Consider the following 23254-nt stretch of genomic DNA (forward strand, 5'->3'; position numbering starts at 1 on the left):
TTTGGGATTTTTTTAATTTGCTTTCTGGTTTCTGACCCATTAAGGTTCATGCTGATCATGCTTTCAAGCATTTCTTTGGAACCAGAAGGACTAGCAACCTACTTACTGTTTTTAAGTGAATGCTGAGATTCTCATATAATCACTGGACTCTGAGAGCTGTGACTTGAAGAAGAACACCAAAAATCATGAGAACTGTAATAATATCATGAGAGCTGGGAACAATGGATTTCCCCTACACAGGGAGAAATCCCTAGGGGATTTCTTCGGGTGATTTAAATGAGTACGCAATGCAAAGTGTATTTAGCAGATGAGAGAACCTAGCCTAGGGATTTTCAAAGGAACATAAGGGTGCTAGGCACCCACATCCCATTGAAATCCAACTGGATTTGGGAAGCCAGCTCCTTTAGACTCCCTTATAAATCCCAGCCTCTCCACATCTGGTAACCAATATAAACTGCTATAATGCTTCAGATCTCAGATCTTGGAGTTATTATGCATGAGTCTAGCCAGCTTCAAGTTTCTCCTTTATTTGTGGGCAAGGATGTATACCTGTAATAATAGTCTTGCCTTTAGCAGTAATCCTTCTGCCCTTTCTGTTTGTGTCTCGCATTAACGAAGGCTGGAGGAACTGATAAATGGAAATTTACAAATGAACAAAATTTAGACTTCCTTAGATAATAAAAATACATTTTAATTCTCACTTTAAGAAATATAAATAATTTCTCTCTTATACTATGAGTAATTTTTTAGCATTGTTGAAACAAAGCATGAAACAATGCATGGGGGAGTGTTGCCATTGGCTTCAGTGGAGTCAGGATTTCACCCATTATGTTTTAGGAGAATGGCCATTAATTTGTGACAAGACAGTTTTTTCTATTTTATTTTGCTGCTCAGTTGCAATAATGCTTTTCCAAACTCAATGTAAAGTGGTCATGTTTGTTTGCATACATCTATTGAATAGGTTTTCTCTTTCTGAAATATTCTATATATCTATGTAGGGCTGTTCTGGAAATTGGTTTACGTAACTATCTCTTGGAGAAGCAAAAGCAGCATGATAATCTGATTTATAAACAAAGAGAGAAAGATAGAGATTTGAGAAATTTAAAAAAGATGGAGATGCAATTGAAAATCGCTTATGATTCCTTGGAGCAAATTAAATTACTGCATGAGAGGCTCACATTAGAGGTCTGTATGCAAAACACTGATGACAAGAATTAAAAATATTGCTATAGAAAATAAAATTAAGAAATACTTTTTAAATGGTTGCACAGAAATAAAAATAAGACAAATTTTAAATTTCTATGTACAGAATACAGGGTGTTGCTAACATTTGCATTCAGAGTTCTTGCTTTTTTAGCTCTCATAAGTACTACATCTGTTTGGCTGTATCTGTGTATATGAGTGTTATCTGCAAGGCACCCACAACATGCAAGGCACTTTATAGCCATGAAACAAATATAGTCCCTTTACCTGGAGGACCTTACTAACTAGATAGACAACATATAAATACAATACAGGGAAAGGTTAAGGAGCAACATGAAGCAGTGTGAACAAACAACAAACTATTACACACATCTGGTAGTTCCACCATTTTATTGTAATCTTCACTGAAGAGTAAATGGGATTTGTAGGCTGTTTGAAGAAGTGGATTTTAGAAGGATGGAGGCCTAGCAAATAGAGTCAGGGGTTTAAAGGCATGCCACCTGTTATCCCCACTTATGAGAGGGCAAAATAAGTGAGTGGTTTGCTCAAGACCACAGAAGAAATTAGTGACAGACATGATTAGAACCCAGGATTACATGGCTCCCAGTTCTTTACTTAAATCACTAAAGCACACTTCCCTTTATATTGTGCAGGTTTCTTGTATGTTACAGTAAATCAGATTCTTTCTTTCTTTCTTTGTTTTAACCTGATTCTAGGGAATTGGTACCATTTGATGTTTGGTATTACAAATAAAGTACTCTCCTCTATGTTTCCTTCATTCCCACTCCAATTACATGTCTATTTATTTCCGCCCTCTTTCTGCATTTCCCCAATCCACTGTCTATATGTCTTTCTTTGTCTTCTTTTCACACTCATGCCTTCTGTCACTCTGCCCCTTATAATAAGAACAGTTTAATTTGCCTTGTCTACCAAGCACTTCCTTCTCCTCCTCCAAATCCTTCCTTAAGGAATTCCACTGTTCCCAGGAATCCTCCTGATTCTCTCCTCACTAGTTGTTCCCCAACCCTCCATTTCCTGAACTATTGTTCCGTGCCTTGTGTTGGCTTTGTTTTTCTAGTCTGTTGAAGATTGTAAACCCATCTTTCAAAATTCTAATTCTCCCTTGGCAAGTAATTATTTTTGACAGGATAGTAAAATATCATCTTAGTAAAAGGCTAGTGAGCAGATATGCCAGGCCTGGTACAATTTCATTACAATTGTGCATGGCTGTTGTAAGCTCTTTAGGGCAAAAATTTTTTACTATATGTTTATAAAGCACTGTTTAAATTTATAAAGCTGTAACGAAGTAATTTTACTTTCTCTATACCACTCACCATTGCAAAAACAAAATGGAATTTCCTGCTGATTTCACCTCACTGCTTATTACTCACCCCATGACACAATCCAAGTGGGGAAAAAAATACAAGAAAAGTTGTTGTGTCTTGCATAATCTTTCATTGGAAAACAAAAAGTTTTAGACTCAGCTTATTTGAAATGTTGCTTAATGGGCTGATCAGTCTCCCTCCAGTGATGATAAAGGCATTAACCAGCTGCCTCTTAGTAAGTCCAAGGAAAGGGACCTCTTCTGTGTTGCTCTAGACAAATTTTTCTGAAGAAAGACCTATAACTGACCACTATGGTTCAATGTCAAACTCAAACTGACAAAAATCAGGGACATTCGGAATTAAAAAATTCACCATATCCAGTGAGATCCTCACCCCTGCTCCCTCCCCTTTGTGTCAGGTAACAAGGCTCAAGCAGCGTAAAGGTGCTCTGAAAGTTCAGTTGCAGTGGAAGTCAGCCATAAGAATGCCTCCCAAGGCCCCTCTTTCAAACTCTAGCATAGAGAGTGTTGCTGAGATTCTGGGCAGCATGGCCTGCAGGCCAGTCCCAAGAGACAGCTGTAATTTTGACAGGCCCTGAAAGCTGTCTCAGTTTCTCCAGCCCACAGAACAGCCCACAGAACAGTTCAGGATCAGGGTGCACAATATTGCTAACCTCAAGAGATCAAAAAGTATGAGTAAGATCCGCTCAACAGCTCAAAAATCATGTCAACTCCCTCAAACCATCAAATCATGTGACTCTGGGCAAGTCACTTTGGTCAAATTTTCAAAAGTGGCATCTGATTGTGTCTCTGTTTTTGGGTATCCAACTTGAGACACCTTGAGCCTGATTTTTCAGCTCCCTTTGAATTGAATTGGAATTGTGGGTGCTCAACAAATCTCAAAGTCAGACCAAAGTTGTCTCAAATTGGGCATCCGAAAACTAAGGGTGCCAAAATCAGATGCCACATTTGAAAATGTTGGCCTTCATTTTACTGTGTTTTAATTTCCCTGTCCATAAAATGGTGATAGTATCCACCTTTGTAATACTATTTAAGAACCACAAATGAAGAGTGCTGTGTAAGTGCAAAATAATATTTGTTATTATCTATGTTAGTGTGTAGAATTTTGAATCTTAATATCTGGTTGTATTTTGAAAATGACATCTTGGAGTTCAGTATTTATTTTGGTTATGTGACTTCCAGATCCAGTGTTCTCAGTTTGCAAGTAAAAAAATACTATTTCTAACTGCCAGCATTGCAGACTCAACACAAGCTGTCCCTCTCACATACTACTACTAGCAGAGGTTCTTCAAGACACATTAGTTCCTCTGTTGCACCAGTGTTATCCCATTGTTTCCAAATTATTCCCCAGTGAACCTTTGCAATACAAATGTTTTAATGGAATTACACAGAAATTAAGTTCCAATTAAATTATATCCAATCAGTCTAGGCTTTATTATAATATTTGACTCATTAAACAATTCTGATGATGATGAACAAGATGGAGTATATACTCATTCTGTTATTGGTTTTGGCTTCTTCAAGGCTAACAGGAGTAAAAAGCCCTAACGTTGCATTAAAATCACTAAAAGCAGCAGGGTATGCCTTTCATTATACATAAGGGTTAAATACCGACCCCATTAAGTCAATGGCAAAATTCCCATTGTCTTCAGTGGGGACAGGATTTCACTCAAAAAGCCATCTATGAAGCTAGAAGGTGATATTTTTACAGTCACTTATCAGAATAAAACTATGCTTTATGCTGCAGTAAAACCCTGACTCTCAGGAATGTCAGTACTGAGCCAGGTATGTTGTTGTGAAGTTTGAAAATTTGAGAAAATTACTTTTAATGCTATTATTTATTTATTATTTGTATTACCATAGTGTCGAGCAGCCATGGCAATGGATCAGGACCCCATTGTGCTAGGCATTGTACAAAGACAGAACTAAAAGATGGTCCCTGTCCCAAAGAGCTTACAATCTAACAAGCTGCTTGAAAGATATTATCTATGTTTACATCTTTTCATATCCTTCTCGCACATCATTTGCTTGCTTGATTTGTCTTTGTAGGTAGATGCTATCCCTAAAGATGATGGGACATTGGTGGAAAGAAGAAGAGAACTTCAAAAAGAAGTTGAAATTAATAAGAGAAATCTGGCCCAGGAGGTGAACAGCTCTCCTTCCTTATATTTCTTACTACAGCAACTAGCTTTCAAACTAGACGATAAAAGCACTGTTTGCAGAAAATTTGCCAAGTGTTTCTAGTTGTAGGTGTCCAGTGAGATAATGTGCAATGGAAATGGAATTTGTTTTATTTTAAAACACTGTCAAAGTATTTGTTGTTTTTTTAAAAACATATTTTGCTCTCACTACAATTGGTCACCTATTGGAAGTATGAGAGAGAAATATGCTTCCTAATTAAAATGTTCTCTCCAATATAGGGTCCCATCTACACTACAGCTGGAACTGTGGTGGGTGTAATTGGGTTTGGATATGGCAGCGTGACCTTATTAAAGCAAACACAGTTCAGCATGTCCACAATATAGATTTTTCCCCCTCCACAGTCATGTGAATTGTGTGTGCTTGCCACCAACTGCCACACTGTCAACAGTATTAGTGCATTCTGGGAAAATCTAGGTGGCTGTTTTATAATACCTCAGTTGCTGGTTCAGTCTGAAAGTATTGGTGTGCTAAGCACTATGATGATGACCTCACTAGAAGTGATAGATAGTGTTTTTCAGATAGTGTTCTCATGATGCCCTTCTCTTGTCCGCATAGGATTCTTTCTTTTTATGCCAGTCCCAGTATTCATTAGCATCACTGCTTATTATGGGCATTTTAAGATCTTTTGACAAGCTTGGTTGTTCAAGCTGCTGCATGTTCTGGCCTCCTTATTTTCATGCTCAATAATCTAATGGTGGATACAGGGCTGGCTTTAGGCCTATTCCACCAATTCCCCCGAACTGGGTGTCATGCCTAAGAGGGCCCCGCACCCAGTGAGAATCCCTTCCCTGGCTAGAGGCATCTTTTTAATTTTTGCTCACCTGGCGGTGCTCTGGGTCTTCAGCGGCACTTTGGTGGCGGGTCCTTCGCTCACTCCAGGTCTTCAACAGCACTTTGGCAGCGGGTCCTTCAGTGCTACTGAAGACCTGGAGTGAGTGAAGGACCCGCCGCCAAAGTGCCACCGTAGACTCGGAGCACCGCCCGGTGAGTACAAGCCCCATGTGTTTTTTTACATGTGTTTTTTTTTTCTTTTTCGAAACTATTCGAATAGAGCCCTGCACTTCCTAAAGCTGGCCCTGGGTGGATAGGCCAGTAATGTTGCACTGTGGCAGAACATTTTGCTGTATTATTGTAGGGCTTCATGTTGAGGTTCTGCTAGCAGTAATTTTTTTTTTAACACCCATGTAAACCAAAACCCTTTCATGGACTTTGAATATATAAGCAAAAAGAGCATCTCAGATTTTGGGCCCATCAGCATTGATATTATAGTTCATAAATAATTAATATTAAAGTGAAGTTTGGTTTTACTTTAGAAAATGACAACAGATGTTGAGGCCTATATGTTAGAACAATGTATTGCTGAAGAAGATCAGCTTTTTAAGGAGCAGGAACGCTGCAGAGATGAGTTAGCCAGTCTTGCACGCCTAACTCAGGTCAAGGCTGATGAGAGGGAACAGAAATCTAAGGACTTCTTAAAAGCACAGGTAAAAACTCATGGTTCATCTCACTGGAAAACTGTTCTTGAGTATATTAGATTATATTACTTATCAATAAAATAATCACCAAGCATAATCTCCTGCTTCCACATCCCTTGAGAATTCTGTCATAACATGAGGTTTATATCATGACATTATGTTGTTTTATTGTTACTTTATGATACAATGTAATAGTACATCAAAATGTCATCATGTCACAATGCAATGTGATGCCATGTAATTTCAGGCATCACAAATGGCCTTCAAAACAAGAACAAGTTATAAAATAATGGGACAGAATCTAGATACCTCAGTCTGGAAAATCAGATCACAGAAGTTGCATATCATATTCCACAAAGATATAAGTATCCAAAGAAGACTAGGATCGTCCTTCATTCCAAACACAGGGGACAGTCCAATTTTTCCTGACATATTGTAGAATGTAATTCCTGATGTTACTTCTGGTATAAAAGAGCAAACTAGAACGGAGCATAAGAACAGCCATACTGGGTCAGACCAATGATCCATCTAGCCCAGTATCCTTTCTTCCAATAGTGGTAAATGCCAGGTGCTTCAGAAGGAATGAACAGAACAGATAATCATCAAGTGATCCATTCCACATCGCCCATTCCCAGCTTCTGGCAAAGTGAGGCTTTAGACACTTCAGAGCATGGTTTTGAATCCCTGCCCATCCTGGCTCATAGCCATTGATGGACCTATCCTCCTTGAACTTATCTAGTTCTTTTTTGAAGCCTGTGGTAGCAGCAGCAGCGGTCGGGAGCCCAGGGCCCCTTTAAATTGGCCGGATGGGTCACAGGGCTCCTAAGTGTGTGTGGGGTGGACCACTCCAGGCCCCGCGCTTTGCAAGGCCCTGCGGGCTGGCGCGATTGGCTGGCGCAGTCGGTCCCAGAAATGATGGGTCGGTACTGGAAGTGACAGATTCGTCACTTCTGCCCCAGGCCCCATACCCCGCTAGGGATGGCCCTGGGCCTAGAATTGCTGTCAACGGGCCTGCACCATACAAACAGTACCCGGAGTCCCACACTACATCCAGCCAGTCCACCCAACTCCCATCTCGTCATGGACAAGGAAGAAAAGAAAGGCCTTGCAGTGCACCTTAAAAGTTAATAAACTCGAGCGACTGTAGTACTGGAAGTAACTAAGTTCAGAAGGCCCAGGGCTCTAAAGAAGAACCTAGAAATATACCATTCCACGCAGTTGTCCATGATTGTTTGAAAGCCAGGAAAGAGTAGGGACCAATACAAACCCAGAGTAAAGAAGCTTTTCTGTCAAGGGAAGCTAGAGAAGTGCAATTTACTTCCTGCCAGGAGTCCAAGACTCAACTTCAGACATGTCTTTACCAGACAATCACATCATAAAGGAAATGATACGCTGGGGAATGGAAGCAGCAGGCCTCAAGGCAGAAGAGTTGTGAACTGGTTGCCCTGGCCAATTCTTGTGAGAAATGGAAGAGAGAGCAATAGACTTTCTTTCTCCACCTCCTTCCTATAGTTCTTTCTTGTGCTGTCTTCATTGTTCCTTTGCTATCTTTTATTTCTCATCCTTTTTCTGAAAAGACGATGAAGGAAATTTAGGTGCCAAGGTGCTTTAGAAAATCCCAGTGGGTGCCTATCTGCATCTTCGAGTGGCTAACTACCTTTAAGAATGTGTCCCAAGATGACTTCAAGGAAAAGAGAGAATGCTGAGAGATGGAAGTAACTCCATGCTCAGACAAATAGAGGCAAAAAGATTGAGAGATTTAGGGCACTAAATAGCTAAAGAATACAGAGCTCTTTTGCCTCCTTGCTTCCTCACAGGCAGACCTGTAATGATGCAGTATCAGGAATCCTACTGAAATGGGAATTAAAGACCTAATTTGGATAAGATCAAATGGGGCATGTTCGTTCCTAGTACAACCCTACTGACCTCAATGAAAGGATTAATTTTGTCCAGTGATTTACATATTCTCATTATTAACCAATCCTGCAAGGTATTCAGCTTCCCCTGAAAGGTGTTGTGTACCATCAACTCTCATTGAAGCTAGTAGAAATAGAGGATATTCAGCAACTCTTAGGTGTCAGTCAACACTTTGCAAGCTGTAAGCTTTCTCAAAGAAGCCTGATATATTTTAAGATGCAGCATCAAACTATTATCTCAACTGCAGTAATAATAGTTAATGTTGTTGAATGACTTTATGTAGTCAACAGTGTTTTCTGAAATTGTTAGCAATCTTTGAAAGGAAGGTTATTTTTGTCCTTCACGATTACTCTTCCACTAATAATCAAACGACTAAAAGACATCTCTGAGTTTACTGTAGTTAGAACAAAATATGAGTCTTTTTAGAATAATTTTCCTCCCTGCTTCCTTCATACCTATGAAAATTAAGTTTTTGTAACAGTCCTGTGCCATTTAAGATGACATAAACAAGTTTCTTCAATGCAACTTCATATTTGAAATTTCTTTGCAGACCCTGAACTATGAAAAAGGTTTAATGCTATTTATGTTTCAGATAAGGCTCCACAACATTATTAAAGAGATAAAAACAAAGGAACTTGAAATAAGGGAATATAAGAAGAACAAGAAAGAAATCCAAAGGCAGTAAGAGAATTATAACAATACACTAGATGAAATAACACTTTTTCTAAAGCAACAACCCATTTAAATGATTTATATATAAGCATTATAATAACCATTTCCTTAAATACTTGCATTTTTTCAGACTCAAAGGATTTGCTAAAATGTATGACATTATTCGAAATGAGAGAAACAAATGTGTAAACCTGGTGCACACTGCTCGCCAGAAAACAACTGAAATTAAAGAGAAGGTAAAAATGCTAGAGAATGAGATGGAAATTTTAAGGAGCAATGTTATAATTAAAGAAAGGTGAGTGGCAAAGTAAATAATTCCTTTGAATAACAGTCCTGAATTCCTTCAACCTCTGAAGGCTTAGGATATCATTATTTATCAATGGATGGTGTTGTAAAGTGGGACTTGTTCATTATGACGCAAAACTTGGCCCATTCTCCTCAGTCACAGGGATCCCCAGATGCTGGTGTGATTCCATTGTCTGTGGGCAGGAGGCAGGCTCTCAAGAGCCATTCAGGGAGCCTACACTCATTGAGAACTGTGGAACTCTTCTTGTATTTGCAACTCTATACAGGTGGGTTTGAGAGCCAAGCAGGTCAGGAGAGGAGTGGAATAAGGACGTTGGATCTGCCTCTGTACATAATCAATGGCTCTTGCACTCCATAGAGCCAGAGCTACTGTTGCTTTAGTAACTGCACAGGGGTTCCACCCTCTGGGAACAAGATTCGTTCTTACATGGACCTGCCTGGTGCCAGGCTTATTTACTGGGTCTTTGCATGGGAAACAGGATTTAATACCATACTGTCATTGGCCTGCTGCAGTCTACGCAGTTTAGGGAATGAATGTATTGAATGTGTCCACCAAGCAAATAGTTCATCCACAAAATATTTAATACTTTGTACTTCTGTAACAGCATCTACCTCAGTTTTCTTTACAAATATTTAAATAAATCTCATAGCACCTTGTGAAGCAGAGAAGTCTTATTATCCCTATTTCGATGAGGGGAAACTAAGGCAGAGAGGCTTAGTGACATCCTATGTCACAGAGCTACTCAATGACAAAGTGAAGAATAGAATCCAGGAGACCTAACCATGAGATCACACTTCCTCCTGTAAAGCCTCTTGTGTCTGTTAAGATTAATTTCTTTATAGCAGAGATAAATAGGTATTTGAACTAGCAGTGATACTCACTCTAGAAGGAATAAACTAAATCTTATTAGCAATTTAGAAGAATGGACCATGTGGCAACTGAAATCCACTTTATCAGTGAGGGAGCATCATCCAGAGGTTAGAGAATACAGATCTCTAGGAAGTATGAGTTCTAGTTTTTATTCTCACTCTGCCTCTGATTCACTATTTGATCTTACTTTAGCCACTCAACCTCTCTTTACATTAGTTTATTCATCTATAAAGTGAGGATGTTAATACTTTTCTCCCTCATGAGAGTGAGGTGAGGAATGATTAATGTTTGTAAAATGTGGAGATCTTTGAATTAAAGGCACTAGATCAGTGCAAGATATCATTTCAGTATTATTATTTAAATAGAGATAGAGATAGACTTTATGTATATTTAGAAAATTTTGCATAAGTGTTATTTCCTATGACTTTATCTCCTGTGGCATCCTAGGAGGCAGAGAATAGTGTGGCAAGGCACCTTCTCGGTCTCATCAGCCTTTGCTGCTTTTAGCCTTGGTGAGACAGGCTGAGGTAAAACAGTCCCTCTTGGTTTCACAGTGGAAGTCCATTCCTTCTTTCCACCAGTCTATTTAGCCTGTTTTTCTCCCTTATGGGAGGAAATGCAGCCTCTCATCCTGGTGAGGCTCACTGCTCCTAACCTACTGGCAGCAGGATTCCTTCTCTCTCTCTCCCCTTCTCCCAACAGGGGAAGGTTTAAAAAGGTCTTAGGCAGCCCTTAGTTGGAATCAGCTGATCCTAATTGACCTCAGGTAATTCCCTCTCAGCTGATCCTAATTGATTCTGTGGTAACCCCTTCCCAGCTGAACCTGACTGACCTGTAGTTACCCCTCCTCAGTTGATAGGAAGGAGGGCCTTTTAAGCTTCTGGGACTATTTTCTACCCCTCCCCCCCTTGCTGCTGTCTGTCCTGAGTTTATCACAATAGCCATAGTACATAGCCCTTCTCTGTACATGACACACCTCTTATTCTGAGGGGCTGGGGATGAAAGAATTGTAGAGACCTTATCCAGTTCCATACAGAGATGAGAGGCATTCTGCATAAAGGGCATTCTCAGAGTGTTGTTTCCACCCCTTTTAATGCTCCTGTGTACTGCCAGAGAGGTGTAAAGGGCTCTAGTAAAACTGAAGATAAAGGTCAAGTTCTGTTATATTAAGTGAATTGAAATTACAAAAATCTTTCCCTTTTCTCTGTCACTTTTATTAAAGAAAACTGCAGAAAAACCTTCTGAAGCATTCAAATAATATTGCAATTAAAGACAGCATCCAAAGTGATGTCTGCAAAGTTATTGCAACTCTGCAAGAGATGAAGGAAAAGAGAGAGCAACAGTTACTGGATGTCGACAGACTCACCAGTATGCTCACTCACATTGAAGAGGAAATGGTGCAGCTACGCAAAAAATATGAAAGGGCTGTTTTGCGTCGAAATGAGAGGTAAGAAAAAGGGTAATTTGACACCTAAAACACCTTGCGTCACTTCCACGACATTTCACTTATTTTAAATGGTAAACAGCATTTGATGAGAGACACCATTTATTCATAGGATCTAGTTCTGGTGTCCATCTGCAGTTTATTGTTATAGATAGGGTTGCCGATTTTCTACTCATACAAAACCAAACACCCATGCCCCGCCGCTTCTCCAAGCCCCCCCCCCCCTCCATCCCCCCTCTGTCTGTAACTCACTGTCCCCCATCCTCATTCACTTATTCATTTTCACCGGGTTGGGGAGGGTCCCTTTTCGACCAGGTGTTTCGGCTGAAGATACTGTTGTATTTTGCCTATAAATATAAACTGGCCATAGTTTTATGTTTAAATTTTTAAATGAAAAATAGTCCTGTAACAGGCCTACCATTAGCCAAAGTTATTTTTGTTTGTTTCTTTGTATCAATAATATATTTAAAAGTAGAAAACCTTCTAACCAGGAATGCTAGATACCCGGAATTTGGCCTCACTAGAATGGCAATATCTGCATTGCGGGTGAAAAACCTGTGCATTACATTATACAGTTCTTTGGCATTTCTTCATTGGTTACATTGTGCAACCCACAGAATAATATCTATAATAACAACTGCATTGGCTGTTGAATCCCCTGAGAGCTTAATATCATCCTGCCCTGTTTGTTTATAAGTGCACGGATGTGGTATGACAGGGATGGTAAAACTTCAGCCCGGGGGCCACATCCTGCCTTTCAGATGTTTTAATCTGGGTCTCAAACTCCTGCTGAGGAGCTGGGTCCAGGACTTGCCCCGCTCCATGCCATGGCTCCACATGGCTTCCAGAAGCAGCAACATGTCTCCCCTCCAGCTCCTATGTGTAGAGGCAGCCAGGGGCTCAGCACACTGCCCCTGCCCCAAGCACCGCCCCTGCAGCTCCCATTGGACAGGAACCGTGGCCAATGGGAGCTGCAGGGGCAGCCCCTGCGGACGGGGCAGTGGGCGGAACACTCTGGCTGCCCTTACGTGTAGGAGCTGGAGGAGGGACATGCTGCTGCTTCAGGAAGCCGCTTGAGGTAAACACCACCTGGGGCCCACACCTCTGACTCCCTCCTGTGCCCCAACCCCTTGCCCTAGCCCTGATCCTCCTCCTGCCGTCTGAGCCCCTTGGTCCCAGCCCAGAGCACCCTCCTGCACCCCCAACCCCTCATTCCCAGCCTCACCCCAGAGCCTACACCCCCAGCTGGAGTCCTCACACCTCAACCCACTGCTCCAGACCAAAGCCCCTTCCCACACCCTGAATTCCTAATTTCTGGCCCCACCCTAGAGCCCTCAACCCTTCCTTCACCCCAGTCCCCAATTTCATGAGCATTCATGGCCTGCCATACAATTTCCATACCCAGATACGGCCCTTGGGCCAAAAAGTTTGCCCCACCCCATGGTATGAGAAGGCGCAAGAGATGAATATCACTGACCAGATAACTTGTTCTTTAAATAACTTCCATGGAAGGCAATAGAATTGTCAAAAAAGTATGCTGGGAGACCAGCACATAGTTTATGTTTACAGTTCTATGTCCACTAATTCTCACAGATATGAACATTTTTGTCACTGGTTAATAATACTGCAAGGGATTAAATAAGGATTTTGTGAAATCTGTGCACATTTCCAGAGATTATTGCTAGTGCTAAAATCTGCCACTTGCATTCTTGAATGGAACTAACACTGAATGTGAATGGAAAATTTTACAACCTGACTTTAACTTTTCATTTTGGGTCTATTGCAGTGGTGTTTTGCTCATAGAGCGAGAGGAAGAAGTATGTATTTTCTATGAAAAAATAAACATTCAGGAGATGATGAATAGAAATGGCGATATCGAGATACAAGTCATGGATGAAAAGATCAGATTTCTGAACCTGAAGCTAGCTGAGAAAAAGAGACAGATTGAGTTGTCCCTGAAAATACTGCCAATGAAGAATGCCTTGGATGCAGATCTGGTGGTACTTCAGATTCAGGTAGGTAGAATTAGAGAACTAATTTCTGGGAGGGGTTGGTTTTATTTTCATTTTTTTAATACATACATTGTTTCAGTTTGTGCTACTCTGTGTTCTGATAAAAGAAATTAAATCACAGTTGTGGGAATTTAAATTTATTACATACAAAAAGTTACAATGTGAACAGTATGGTTGACACAAACTGACAAAACATTAAGGTACAAATCCAGTAAAGCACTTAAGCATGTGCGTAACTTTAAGAAAGTTAGTAGTCCTATTGACTTCAGTCAACTCACATGATTAAACTTACACACTTGCTGAAGTGGTTGGGGCCTAAGATAAAAATAATGTTGCTTTAAACATCAGCATGGTTATACTGTAGAATAGGCATAAGGCATCATGTACAAACAGGCATCATCTGAAATTAGTCAAAAATGTATTGGCTGTGTCTTTCTTCAGCCTGTCCACTTTGCAAAATAGTAGCTCAATTCACTGAAAATACTTGACCTTAAACCTACTCTGGAGACTATGCTGCCTACTATGATATAATGCATGTACATGTTCTTCCATACCAAAAACAGTGAGTGTTTTAGCTCTCATTACAAAATGACATTGAACAATTAACAAGCTGTTGTGTTCATCATTGTTGTGGATATTCTTCCTTTGCTTTCTGAAATGGCTCATTTACTTCTGACCTTATCTCCAGATGGTAATCTTTTCCATATGTATTCTGTTTGCTTCTGTACAGAATTGTAATTTGTGGTGTATCAGTGCTGTTAGTAGTTGCATAGACTAGAGATTGTGACTCATAAGATAGCACTGCACTATTCTATTACCTCTGCTCTTTCAGGAAAATTGCTTGTATAGCTAAGAGAATACAGTTTTGTACAGAGTTTTTCATAAAACTGTACCCCAACGAACTTTATAGGGGTACTGTAATTAATTGAGTTATAGAGTTATATAATGAATAAAGGGAGTAAGAAACTATGGAAATGAGCCAGAAGAAATAAAGGGTTTTCAGCTGAGATTTGAAATGATATGGTGAGTCAGTCAGGCATGTGCAGTGACAAAACATAGAGGTGTTGTTTCCTGAACTGAAGCAAAGTCAGTTGTGAAACTTTGGGTTGATACTGTAGCAGAAATTGTAAACATCCTGTAGCTTCTCCTTCATGGTGATTCTTATCAAGCATAAAGGTTTATGTAAAGGGAGACTATTGCTGGGGGTTTTTGGGGAGGGGTTAGTTTCTCGTGTAAAATAAAATCAGAAAGCAGTGAAGCATAGTGAGCATGATATTAATGACAGGGTACATTCCAGAAATTTTCCCAAGTGGGAGATTGTTCCAGTGACCAATGGCAAATAATGAGTCATCAGAATTTTAAAAGCAAGAGGTCATGCCTCAATTTTGTTCTTACTGTACACCAGTTGATCCAACTCTCTCATTACTTCTGCCACTTTCTGATGTCCCAGTTAGCTCTTCTGGAGTCAACACTCCTCATCTGGGATGGACAACAGGCACTGTCTCTGGTGAGACACATTCTGTTTGTTTTGTTGTACCTCCTAGATATGGATGAAAACTATAGCCTGTAATCCAAACTCAGAATTTTGGGGTGGGTTGCTGAATTTGAATCTCTGGACTTGATTTGAATCTGTTTCTGGGGCTTTGGTCCCTGGTTGGGTTCAAACTCATAAATGTTCTAGTATGTGCTTCCAGTTCAGATGTACCAAGTGTCTTTCAAGAACAGTCATTTGCACAAGATATTGACCCAATGTAGTGGATCCAAATCTGACCCTTAATATTGATTCAGCCTTGAATCCAATCAGTGACACCAAACCAAATTCAGTCCCCGAGCCAGTCCCTTGTCTCTGGGAAAAATGGTTTTATGGTTAATGCACTAGACTGGGCTTTAGGAGCTCTGCCACAGACTTCCTATGTGACTTTGGACAAATCACTTAGGCCCAGATCCTACAAGGTATTTATTTATTTATTTCAGTGGAAGTTAGGAGCCTAAATACCATTGAAGATCTTAGCCTTAATCTCTCTGTGCCTCAGTGCCCTATCTGTAAGATAGGAATAGCAACATGTCCTTTCTCCCACCCTTTGTCTGTCTTGTCTGTTTAAACTGTAAATTTTTCGAGATAGGCTCCATCTCTCACAAGCACGAGACCCTGATTTCTGGTGGGGGCTAAATGCTTCTATAATACAAATAATATTAAGTATCTGTTTTCTGTGTTCATTTCTCTGTTTTTTTTCTTTCTTCTGTTGCCTGTGATCTTTTCTTCCCCTTTTCTGCTTCCTCTTCTCCCTTCTTTCTACTTCTCAACCTTTGCTATCCACTTTTTATTCCAACTCTTTACTATTCTCCCAGGCTTGACTGCCATCTTTTCCTCCTCTCCTCACCCCTGCCACTCTTACCACATGAATCTCTAGCATTAGAGTTCAGTAGGTTCTAATGTCTAATACCAGATGAGCTACTAGCAATAGAGATCAGAAACTAGCAGCATGTCAAGTGTTAGGCATCTAATGCTAGAAATGCTTAGAAGTTCATGTGTCTGACGCAAAAAACTCTGTCTGTCTGTGAGACTCCACCCCAGGCTGCCCCAAGGTATAAATACCATACAACCTTTAATTGGAACTGCATATCCAGGGCCTGGTTCTGCAGGCTGAAGTGAGCCATGAGCCCTAATTCATCTTTATGCATCAATGAGAAATATTTGGCATTAAATGGTAATTGGTCCAAAGTGCAGACCTACTGAGCCACTTAGTGCTTAAGCAAAAACAACGAGGCGTCCTTGTGGCACCTTAGAGACTAACACATTTATTTGGGAATAAGCTTTCATGGGCTGGAACCCACTTCATCAGATGCATGGAGTGGAAAATACAGTAGAGAAGTATCAATACACAGCATATGAAAAGATGGAAGTTGCTTTACCAACTTGGGGGCGGGGGGAGGTCAGTGATAATGAGCCAATTCAATTAAGGTGGAAGTGGGCTATTCTCAACAGTTGACAAGAAGGGAGGAAAAATCACTTTTGAAGTGCTAATGAGTTCAATGTAATCAAGGTGACCCATTTCAAAGGGCTGATAAGAAGGTGTGAGTATCAGCAGGGGGAATTTAGTTTTTGTAGTGACCCATCCAATCCCAGTCTTTATTCAGGCCTAATTTGATGGTGTCCAGTTTGCAAATTAATTCCAGTTCTGCAGTTTCTCATTGAAGTCTGTTTTAAAGATTTTTTATTGAAGAATTGTGAGTTTTTTAAGCCTGTTACTGAGTGTCCAGGGAGACTGAAGTGTCCTCCTACTGGATTTTGAATGTTATAATTCTTGATGTCAGATTTGTGTCCATTTATTCTTTTGCACAGAGACTGTCCGGTTTGGCCAATGTACTCTGAAACCTGTCACTTAGTGCTTAAGGAGACAGCTTTCACTCCTAAGCCAGCAAAGAGGGACTAACCAGTGAGAGGTATAGGTGTTAACCTCAGAATTTATCCAGTGTCCTGATGGGGTGAAAATCTATGGCCTGTTTTATGCGGGAGGCCAGAACAGATCATCAGAATGGTCCTTTCTGGTGTTAAAATATAAAATCTATGAAACGAGAAACAGTTTTACCCACAGCTGACTCTGACATATAAGGCGAGTGAAGAAAATAAATAAATAAAGATTATAGTCAAACAGTTATGCAAAAACATTAGCATGGTTATTTACATGCATGCCATTTATTTTTTGTACCCTTGGGTTGAGTACCTTCATATATAGCTATATGTATTCTCTTGCACCTGTGAAAATGAAAACTTTGCATTGATACTGTTTAAGCTGCTTATTATTTTTATTTTGAATACATTATAAAACCTTTTTCTTGTTACATTTAAACGCATACTTAAGAATCTGGGAGGTTTGCACTTCAAAAACACCCATAAGTCTATATTTTAGTTTAGTGGGAAACTTTCTAAATGTGTCTGTTCTGAGTTGGTAGGTGTGTCCTGTGACAAAAACATAATTTATAGAGTAGAGACCCAATCCTGCAAACTCTTTCTTGAGTGGGCACTCTCTGCTCACATGACTAGTCTCATCAATATCAATAAGGATTGTGTAGATGAGTAGGTTTATAGGACTGAGACCCAGATGTGAAATACAACTGGAACTGTACCTACATCCTGTTATTTATCATAGACTTGTTTTTAAATTCTTTTTTGCAAAACTCAGTGTATTGTTGTGCTCATGTTTCTAGTTAACTATCGTCAAAAAATATTTCTCAATCCCCCTGTGGTCCAACCCAAGTGACACATATTTGAAACCAAAACATGATTGGACAAATGGAGGGACAGCAATCTTACATTTTGACTTGTTTGTCTACTGGCTAGTTCCCTTTTTTAAAAGTTTTCAAGCCTTTTTAATGTTCTTTTCTGTGATGCTACTTCTTGGAACAGGAAGAGATAGATGCTGCCTTTTTGCAAGAAAAAAGTGCTTAAACTGAATGTTCTGGCGACTTTCCATTATCATAGCGAAAAAACAACAAGGAGTCGGGTGACACCTTAAAGATTTACACATTTATGCATCTGAAGAAGTGGATTTTTTTACCCATGAAAGCTTATGCTCAAATAAATGTGTTAGTCTTTAAGGTGCCACCATACACCTCGTTGTTTTTGTGGATACAGGCTAACACCGCTACCCCTCTGATACTTGATATCATTATCATAGCATCACATCTATCAGCTCTCACAGATCTGTGTTTGCATTTCTACATATCAAAAAACACATGGCCAGCACTGAACCTCCAGTGAACCTATCCCTGTGGTTAGGCCTAAATATTTCTTCATTTATGGTAAACCATTGTGGCTGAAAGAGCCAAAGACAGCTATCTCCCTAGTAATTTTTCACCTAAGAGTATGTGGATCGTCTTTAGACATAATTATTTGAATTATGTTTATGTTAGTGCTGAAAGATTAATAGCCCAACAGATTAACCTGTGATAGATTACTGTAGATATACCAAATATGGCATGTTGCAAAAATGGACTAACACTGTATTGCCAATCCTGCAAGTTCAAACATCAAGAGGTAGACTAAAAAGAATCAAGAGAGTGGCTTAAAAATCATGAGATTTACAAAAATTAATCACCTGTCTTTTTTGTCTGTGATCTGCTTTTTTAAAACTCTCATCAGGAGCCCCCTGCAGCCCCCTACCCCATGTGCATGTGCATGCCAGATGGAAAAGTTAACCTGAAGAGTACACAAAATGCACACAAAAATTGGCATGCGACCATCTACCTATTGTCTCTCTGAATTTGTATGAGGGATGTGTTCTACCCAGCATCCTCCTCTCATAATCCCACAGAAATCTCTTTAGGCAGACTCCTCAGCTCCCACGGATACCAGTGCCAGATCCCTTCCTATTTCTTTCAGCTTTTCCCCTACACTGAACTCTACCTTCTGCTGGACTTTACTCCTGTTCCCTAATCATATGTCCCTGCTGCCGGGTCCCCTCTTTGTCCCTTGTCACTGTCTTGTGTCCCCTGTCAACACCCTCCCCCCAGCCCCGGCCTGTGTCACTTGTCCTGGCCTGTGTTTCAGCTAGCAACTTTTATTGCCTTCCATTACCATAGAATCTGAATGCCTTCCAATATTCAAAAATTGAGCTCACAGGGGCTCTGCTCAATGTTTAGCAGAACTTGGTGAGTTTACAGGGTTTTGTTTCTTTATGTGCGCGCGTGTAACTTATTGACTGGGAAGCTAAGCCGAAGAAATGAGATGTTGGAGTCTATGTTGTCCCTCTTGGCCAGGAGCCCAACAATGTTCAAGGAGCTAAAGATATGACCTGCTGTACAACTTGTCAGCATTAATAGCAACATCACTAGCGTCAGTGTCTCATTTTTATTTTTGCTCTTCAACTTTTTTTTTGCCTCTTTGCTTTCTGGATATTTTCTGTTACTAGGTCTCCACAAGTACAGCCTCTCAGGCATTTTCCCTCTCTGCTCTGAGTAATGCAGGTGCCACTAGCAGACAACAAGCAGCAGGGGCCAGAAGAAGAAGCTGATCTCAGCAACATGGCTGTGAATCCTTGGCCTCAGGAGTGGCACATAGACTTGCTTTGTTGTATTTTGTATTGTCTATGACTAGTCCCTAGTCTCACTACTGGCACAGGCCATGGAGAACAAGGTAGTTGGTCTCAGACACAGGGCTGTTGAGCTAATCCTCATCTTCTGGGTACAGAGTGACTAATGCACTGAAAATACAGTGTATTCGCATGATTCGAAAAATGGTTTGGGGATAAAGAGGGAAATGAAACCCCCATTTTCTGGTGAAGGGATGAGAGTTTACATCTTTCCAGGGTTTGCCTGAGAGCCATGGTGTCCTCTCCTAAAGAAAATTCTCACTCTAGTAATCCCACAGCAGCCTCCCCTTCTACCTTCTTTCCATCCACTATGCTCTTAAGGGATGTGTTATCGAGCCCTCGGCCACTCCAAGCAGGAAAACTTGCCTTCCCTCCAATCGCCCCAGCTAGCTGGACTACGTGTCAAAGGAGGCAGCCTTTTTCCAACCCTCCTGATGAGTACACTAGAGATGCAGGAGTATCTCATCACTCAAATGGCTGGTGTCATGCACTCTGATATTCCAGAGGCATGCTTTACCAATAGAAAAATCCCAGGTCACTTTGTTGTGTGTGAGGAAGGCCTCAGATGAACAAGTGTTTGAAGATGGGTTTGAAATGGGAATCGCTGTTGGGGTGGCCTGTGTTTAATCTGCGATAAAACACAAATAAGGCTAATAGTGCCCTGCCAATCTATCCTATACCCACTCATTAACTTCAGTAGGGTTCTTAGTGTATAAATCAGACAAAATTGGACCAAAGCATCACTCAGTGTAATTCCTGAGATGAGACCATTTAATCTTTCTCATCTGTGATTGGCTATTTCGTTTATCATGTATCAATACTAACTTACTTGTTTACTCACCAAACTGATTGTTTTAAACCACCCCAAACCTGGCAGTTATATATTCTTGTTTGGTAGTATTCTCAGTGCAAGGACAGAATTAAAAGTCTGGAGAAACACTTCGCTGATCCTGAGGGGAAGAACAGAAAGCGAGTCCTGAAAGGGAAGGACCCATCACTACCTGAACTGTTCAAAAAGATTGAAGAGGTACCACACGTCTGATAGAATTTATCACAATACATGGCTGGATTACCCTAGAACTGTGGTTCTCAACCCGCAGCCCATGTGACATCATCTGGGCCATATATATATATATATATATATATATATATATATATACACACTTTGTGTAGATGCAGCCCACATATAACAGAGAGAGCTGCATATACAGCCCACAATGGTGAATAAATTGAGAACCATTGCCCTTGACAATGCAAACAGTCTTTTCTTTCATTTCTTATGAAACTTCTACATGGAGTTAAAAAAAAATCTTTGAGCTGGGCTTGTGGGCGCTGCAGCACAGCACACAGATGTGAAAGCTGTGAGGAGCAGCTCTGCATAGGAGCACAGTCAGGGCAGAACACAGCGGCATTAATGTGAGTCCACGTGTCCAGTATTGCCAACCCCAAACACTCTAAATCCTAAATCAGGTCTCCAATAACAAAAAAAAAAAAAAGAAGTGGCTTAAAACGCATAAGACTTTTTTATAAAAATGTATATTTTGAAATTTTTTTAGTTGCTTTCTGGTTTTTGAGCCTTCAGAACTTACGTTTTTCAGATTTCTCTCTACAACCACAAGGAGCTAGAAAGTTCCTTTTGTTTTAAATAAAAGCAATAATACAGAAACTAAATTAACTCCAAGTCTCAGCACAGAGCTTGAGCTGTAGTCTTGGTCATTCAGGAAAGGATTCATTTTGAAGTGATTATTTATGCTGTTACTATTTATTTACACAATTTGAAAAAGCTGTCAAGTCTGTACAAATACATCTATTGCAAAGTGATTGTGAGCACCATTGTGTATGGGTTTGTTCTCATTATAGTTAGAAATACAGCTGGTACAAAAGGAGGAGAAATTGTTGGAGATGGACTTTATTTATGAGCATGTTTCCCGGCTAACCGATAGACTCCGTACCAAGACAGAGAATGGGAAGGAAGACACGCTGATATTAGCAAAACGGGTAAGTATCAGGTCAAACTCTTTGTGTCCAGGAATCCCGTATGTAACTAAAACTGCTGATGTACTTTATTTGTGGAAGTAAGAACTAGGATGACTTTTATACAAACTTTTACTGTACTTACAATGATTCATGGGACATTACAGGCAACTATTTACAGTTGCTGCATATAGCTGTCTGCAGATGACAGCTACAGTTGTAAATAAGTGAAATACTGTGTATTTACTTGAAGTCTCTGAAAGCTGTGCTGTGATCATTTTCTTTACCTTCTATTTATGTGTACAATGAATTATTTCTGAGGTTGGGAGCTTAATAGCTAAGCAAAATGTTGAAGGTAGTTTCCTTTTTGAATGAATGCTCCAACCAATCGTTTCAAACAACTATATGGACCTGCTCAATAACAGGAAAAACACAGGCAGGCTCGATACTCTGTAATCTGAAAGGAGACATCGGTACATTGAGCCAGGTTTTTCTTACACACTAAGGCTGAGATAACCACACACCTGTGCATTAAAGAAAATTCTCAAATCAATCATTTTTTCTTATGTTTATCACATTTATTTCCACCTGCCTCATAGAGCTAATATTTTGAAAAGATAAAGGAGGCTCTTAGAAAAGAAAACCCAAATTAAGAGGTTTGTTAATGAAAAAGAACTGTCAGAAGAGAGACACTGATAACAAGTGAGGTGAAAAGACTCAACCAAAGACAGAAGAAAACTGAAGGGAAAGAAGAAAATCTGGCCCAGTCTTGTTTTCTTTCCAGGTATTAGAGTTGGAGCTTGAACAGATCCAGATAAATAAGAACAGACCACTACAGCAACAAACATGTTTAAGTTGTTTTCTACAGGGACATTTAACATGGCTGCTGCTAACCTATGTTTGTTTAAAGTGTGGTTCTACTCTGAGAAGTGACTGTAGAAAAGGATATTGTGTATAAAAACGGCATTGAGTTTTTTCCTCTTTCAGTAATTCTCTGTCACATATGGTCACTTAAAAGTGAACAGATGCTGTTTCTAACCACCATACCTGCTGGGAGTCAAGTTGGGGTTCGTTCTTGTGCATCATCACCAGCAAGAGCCTAACTGACTTGCAGAAATGTTACCTTTGTACAACCCCATTGTCTCGACATTATACCTCCAGTTGCCTTCGCTGGGCTCATGCAAGCATAAGTGAATACAATTTGGTATACAATGCTGTTCACTCTGCATAGTATGGAACAGCTTCCAGGATGAAATCCTGCACTATGAAGTTAAAAAGTTTTTCTATTGACTTCAGTGGAGCCAGGATTTCATCCCAGGCCTGCCTTTTTAATAGCTGGGTTGGTTCTGCCACACCAACAGGAGTAAAACAGTGAGTACAGTGTTTTCTACTGAAAGCCAGTTGGTATGGCTCTAAATGGACACAAGGAACAGACTGGGTGACTAGGAATGTGACATTTATTTTTAAATGTAGAACCATGCTTTTAAAAATAGACAGTTAAGGTGAACTTTTTCTCCATCCAGTACCGAACCCCTAGTCTATATTTTTATGCTCTCTGGGGACAATGACAGTTTCACAAAAATTCTACATTATTTTCTTGGCCCATCAGCTGGACACACAAATTTTCAGGGGGATTTCATGGGTCCCTTATGTGAAAACTTTTCCAAGACTTTTTCTGCCCCCCACACTTCTGTATATTATATTTGCAAATGTGTAAACAACAAATAAATATTAGACTTTT

At 40.1% G+C, this 23254-nt stretch overlaps 1 protein-coding gene across 4 annotated transcripts in view; it reads left to right on the top strand.

The window, feature by feature from the left end:
• CCDC146 (coiled-coil domain containing 146) overlaps positions 1-23254 on the top strand; it is a 125514-nt gene that overhangs the window by 100232 nt on the left and 2028 nt on the right. For all 4 annotated transcript variants that reach the window (XM_030555364.1, XM_030555117.1, XM_030555197.1 and 1 more), the window contains 9 exons: positions 999-1185; positions 4598-4693; positions 6064-6234; positions 8735-8823; positions 8945-9109; positions 11214-11438; positions 13222-13450; positions 20438-20566; positions 21400-21537. In XM_030555364.1, the coding sequence (XP_030411224.1) occupies positions 999-1185; positions 4598-4693; positions 6064-6234; positions 8735-8823; positions 8945-9109; positions 11214-11438; positions 13222-13450; positions 20438-20566; positions 21400-21537 (1429 nt within the window). The remainder of the gene's footprint in view (positions 1-998; positions 1186-4597; positions 4694-6063; positions 6235-8734; positions 8824-8944; positions 9110-11213; positions 11439-13221; positions 13451-20437; positions 20567-21399; positions 21538-23254) is intronic.

Source organism: Gopherus evgoodei, chromosome 1, assembly GCF_007399415.2.
Source record: "Gopherus evgoodei ecotype Sinaloan lineage chromosome 1, rGopEvg1_v1.p, whole genome shotgun sequence".
In the NCBI taxonomy this organism is placed as follows: Eukaryota; Metazoa; Chordata; order Testudines; family Testudinidae; genus Gopherus; species Gopherus evgoodei.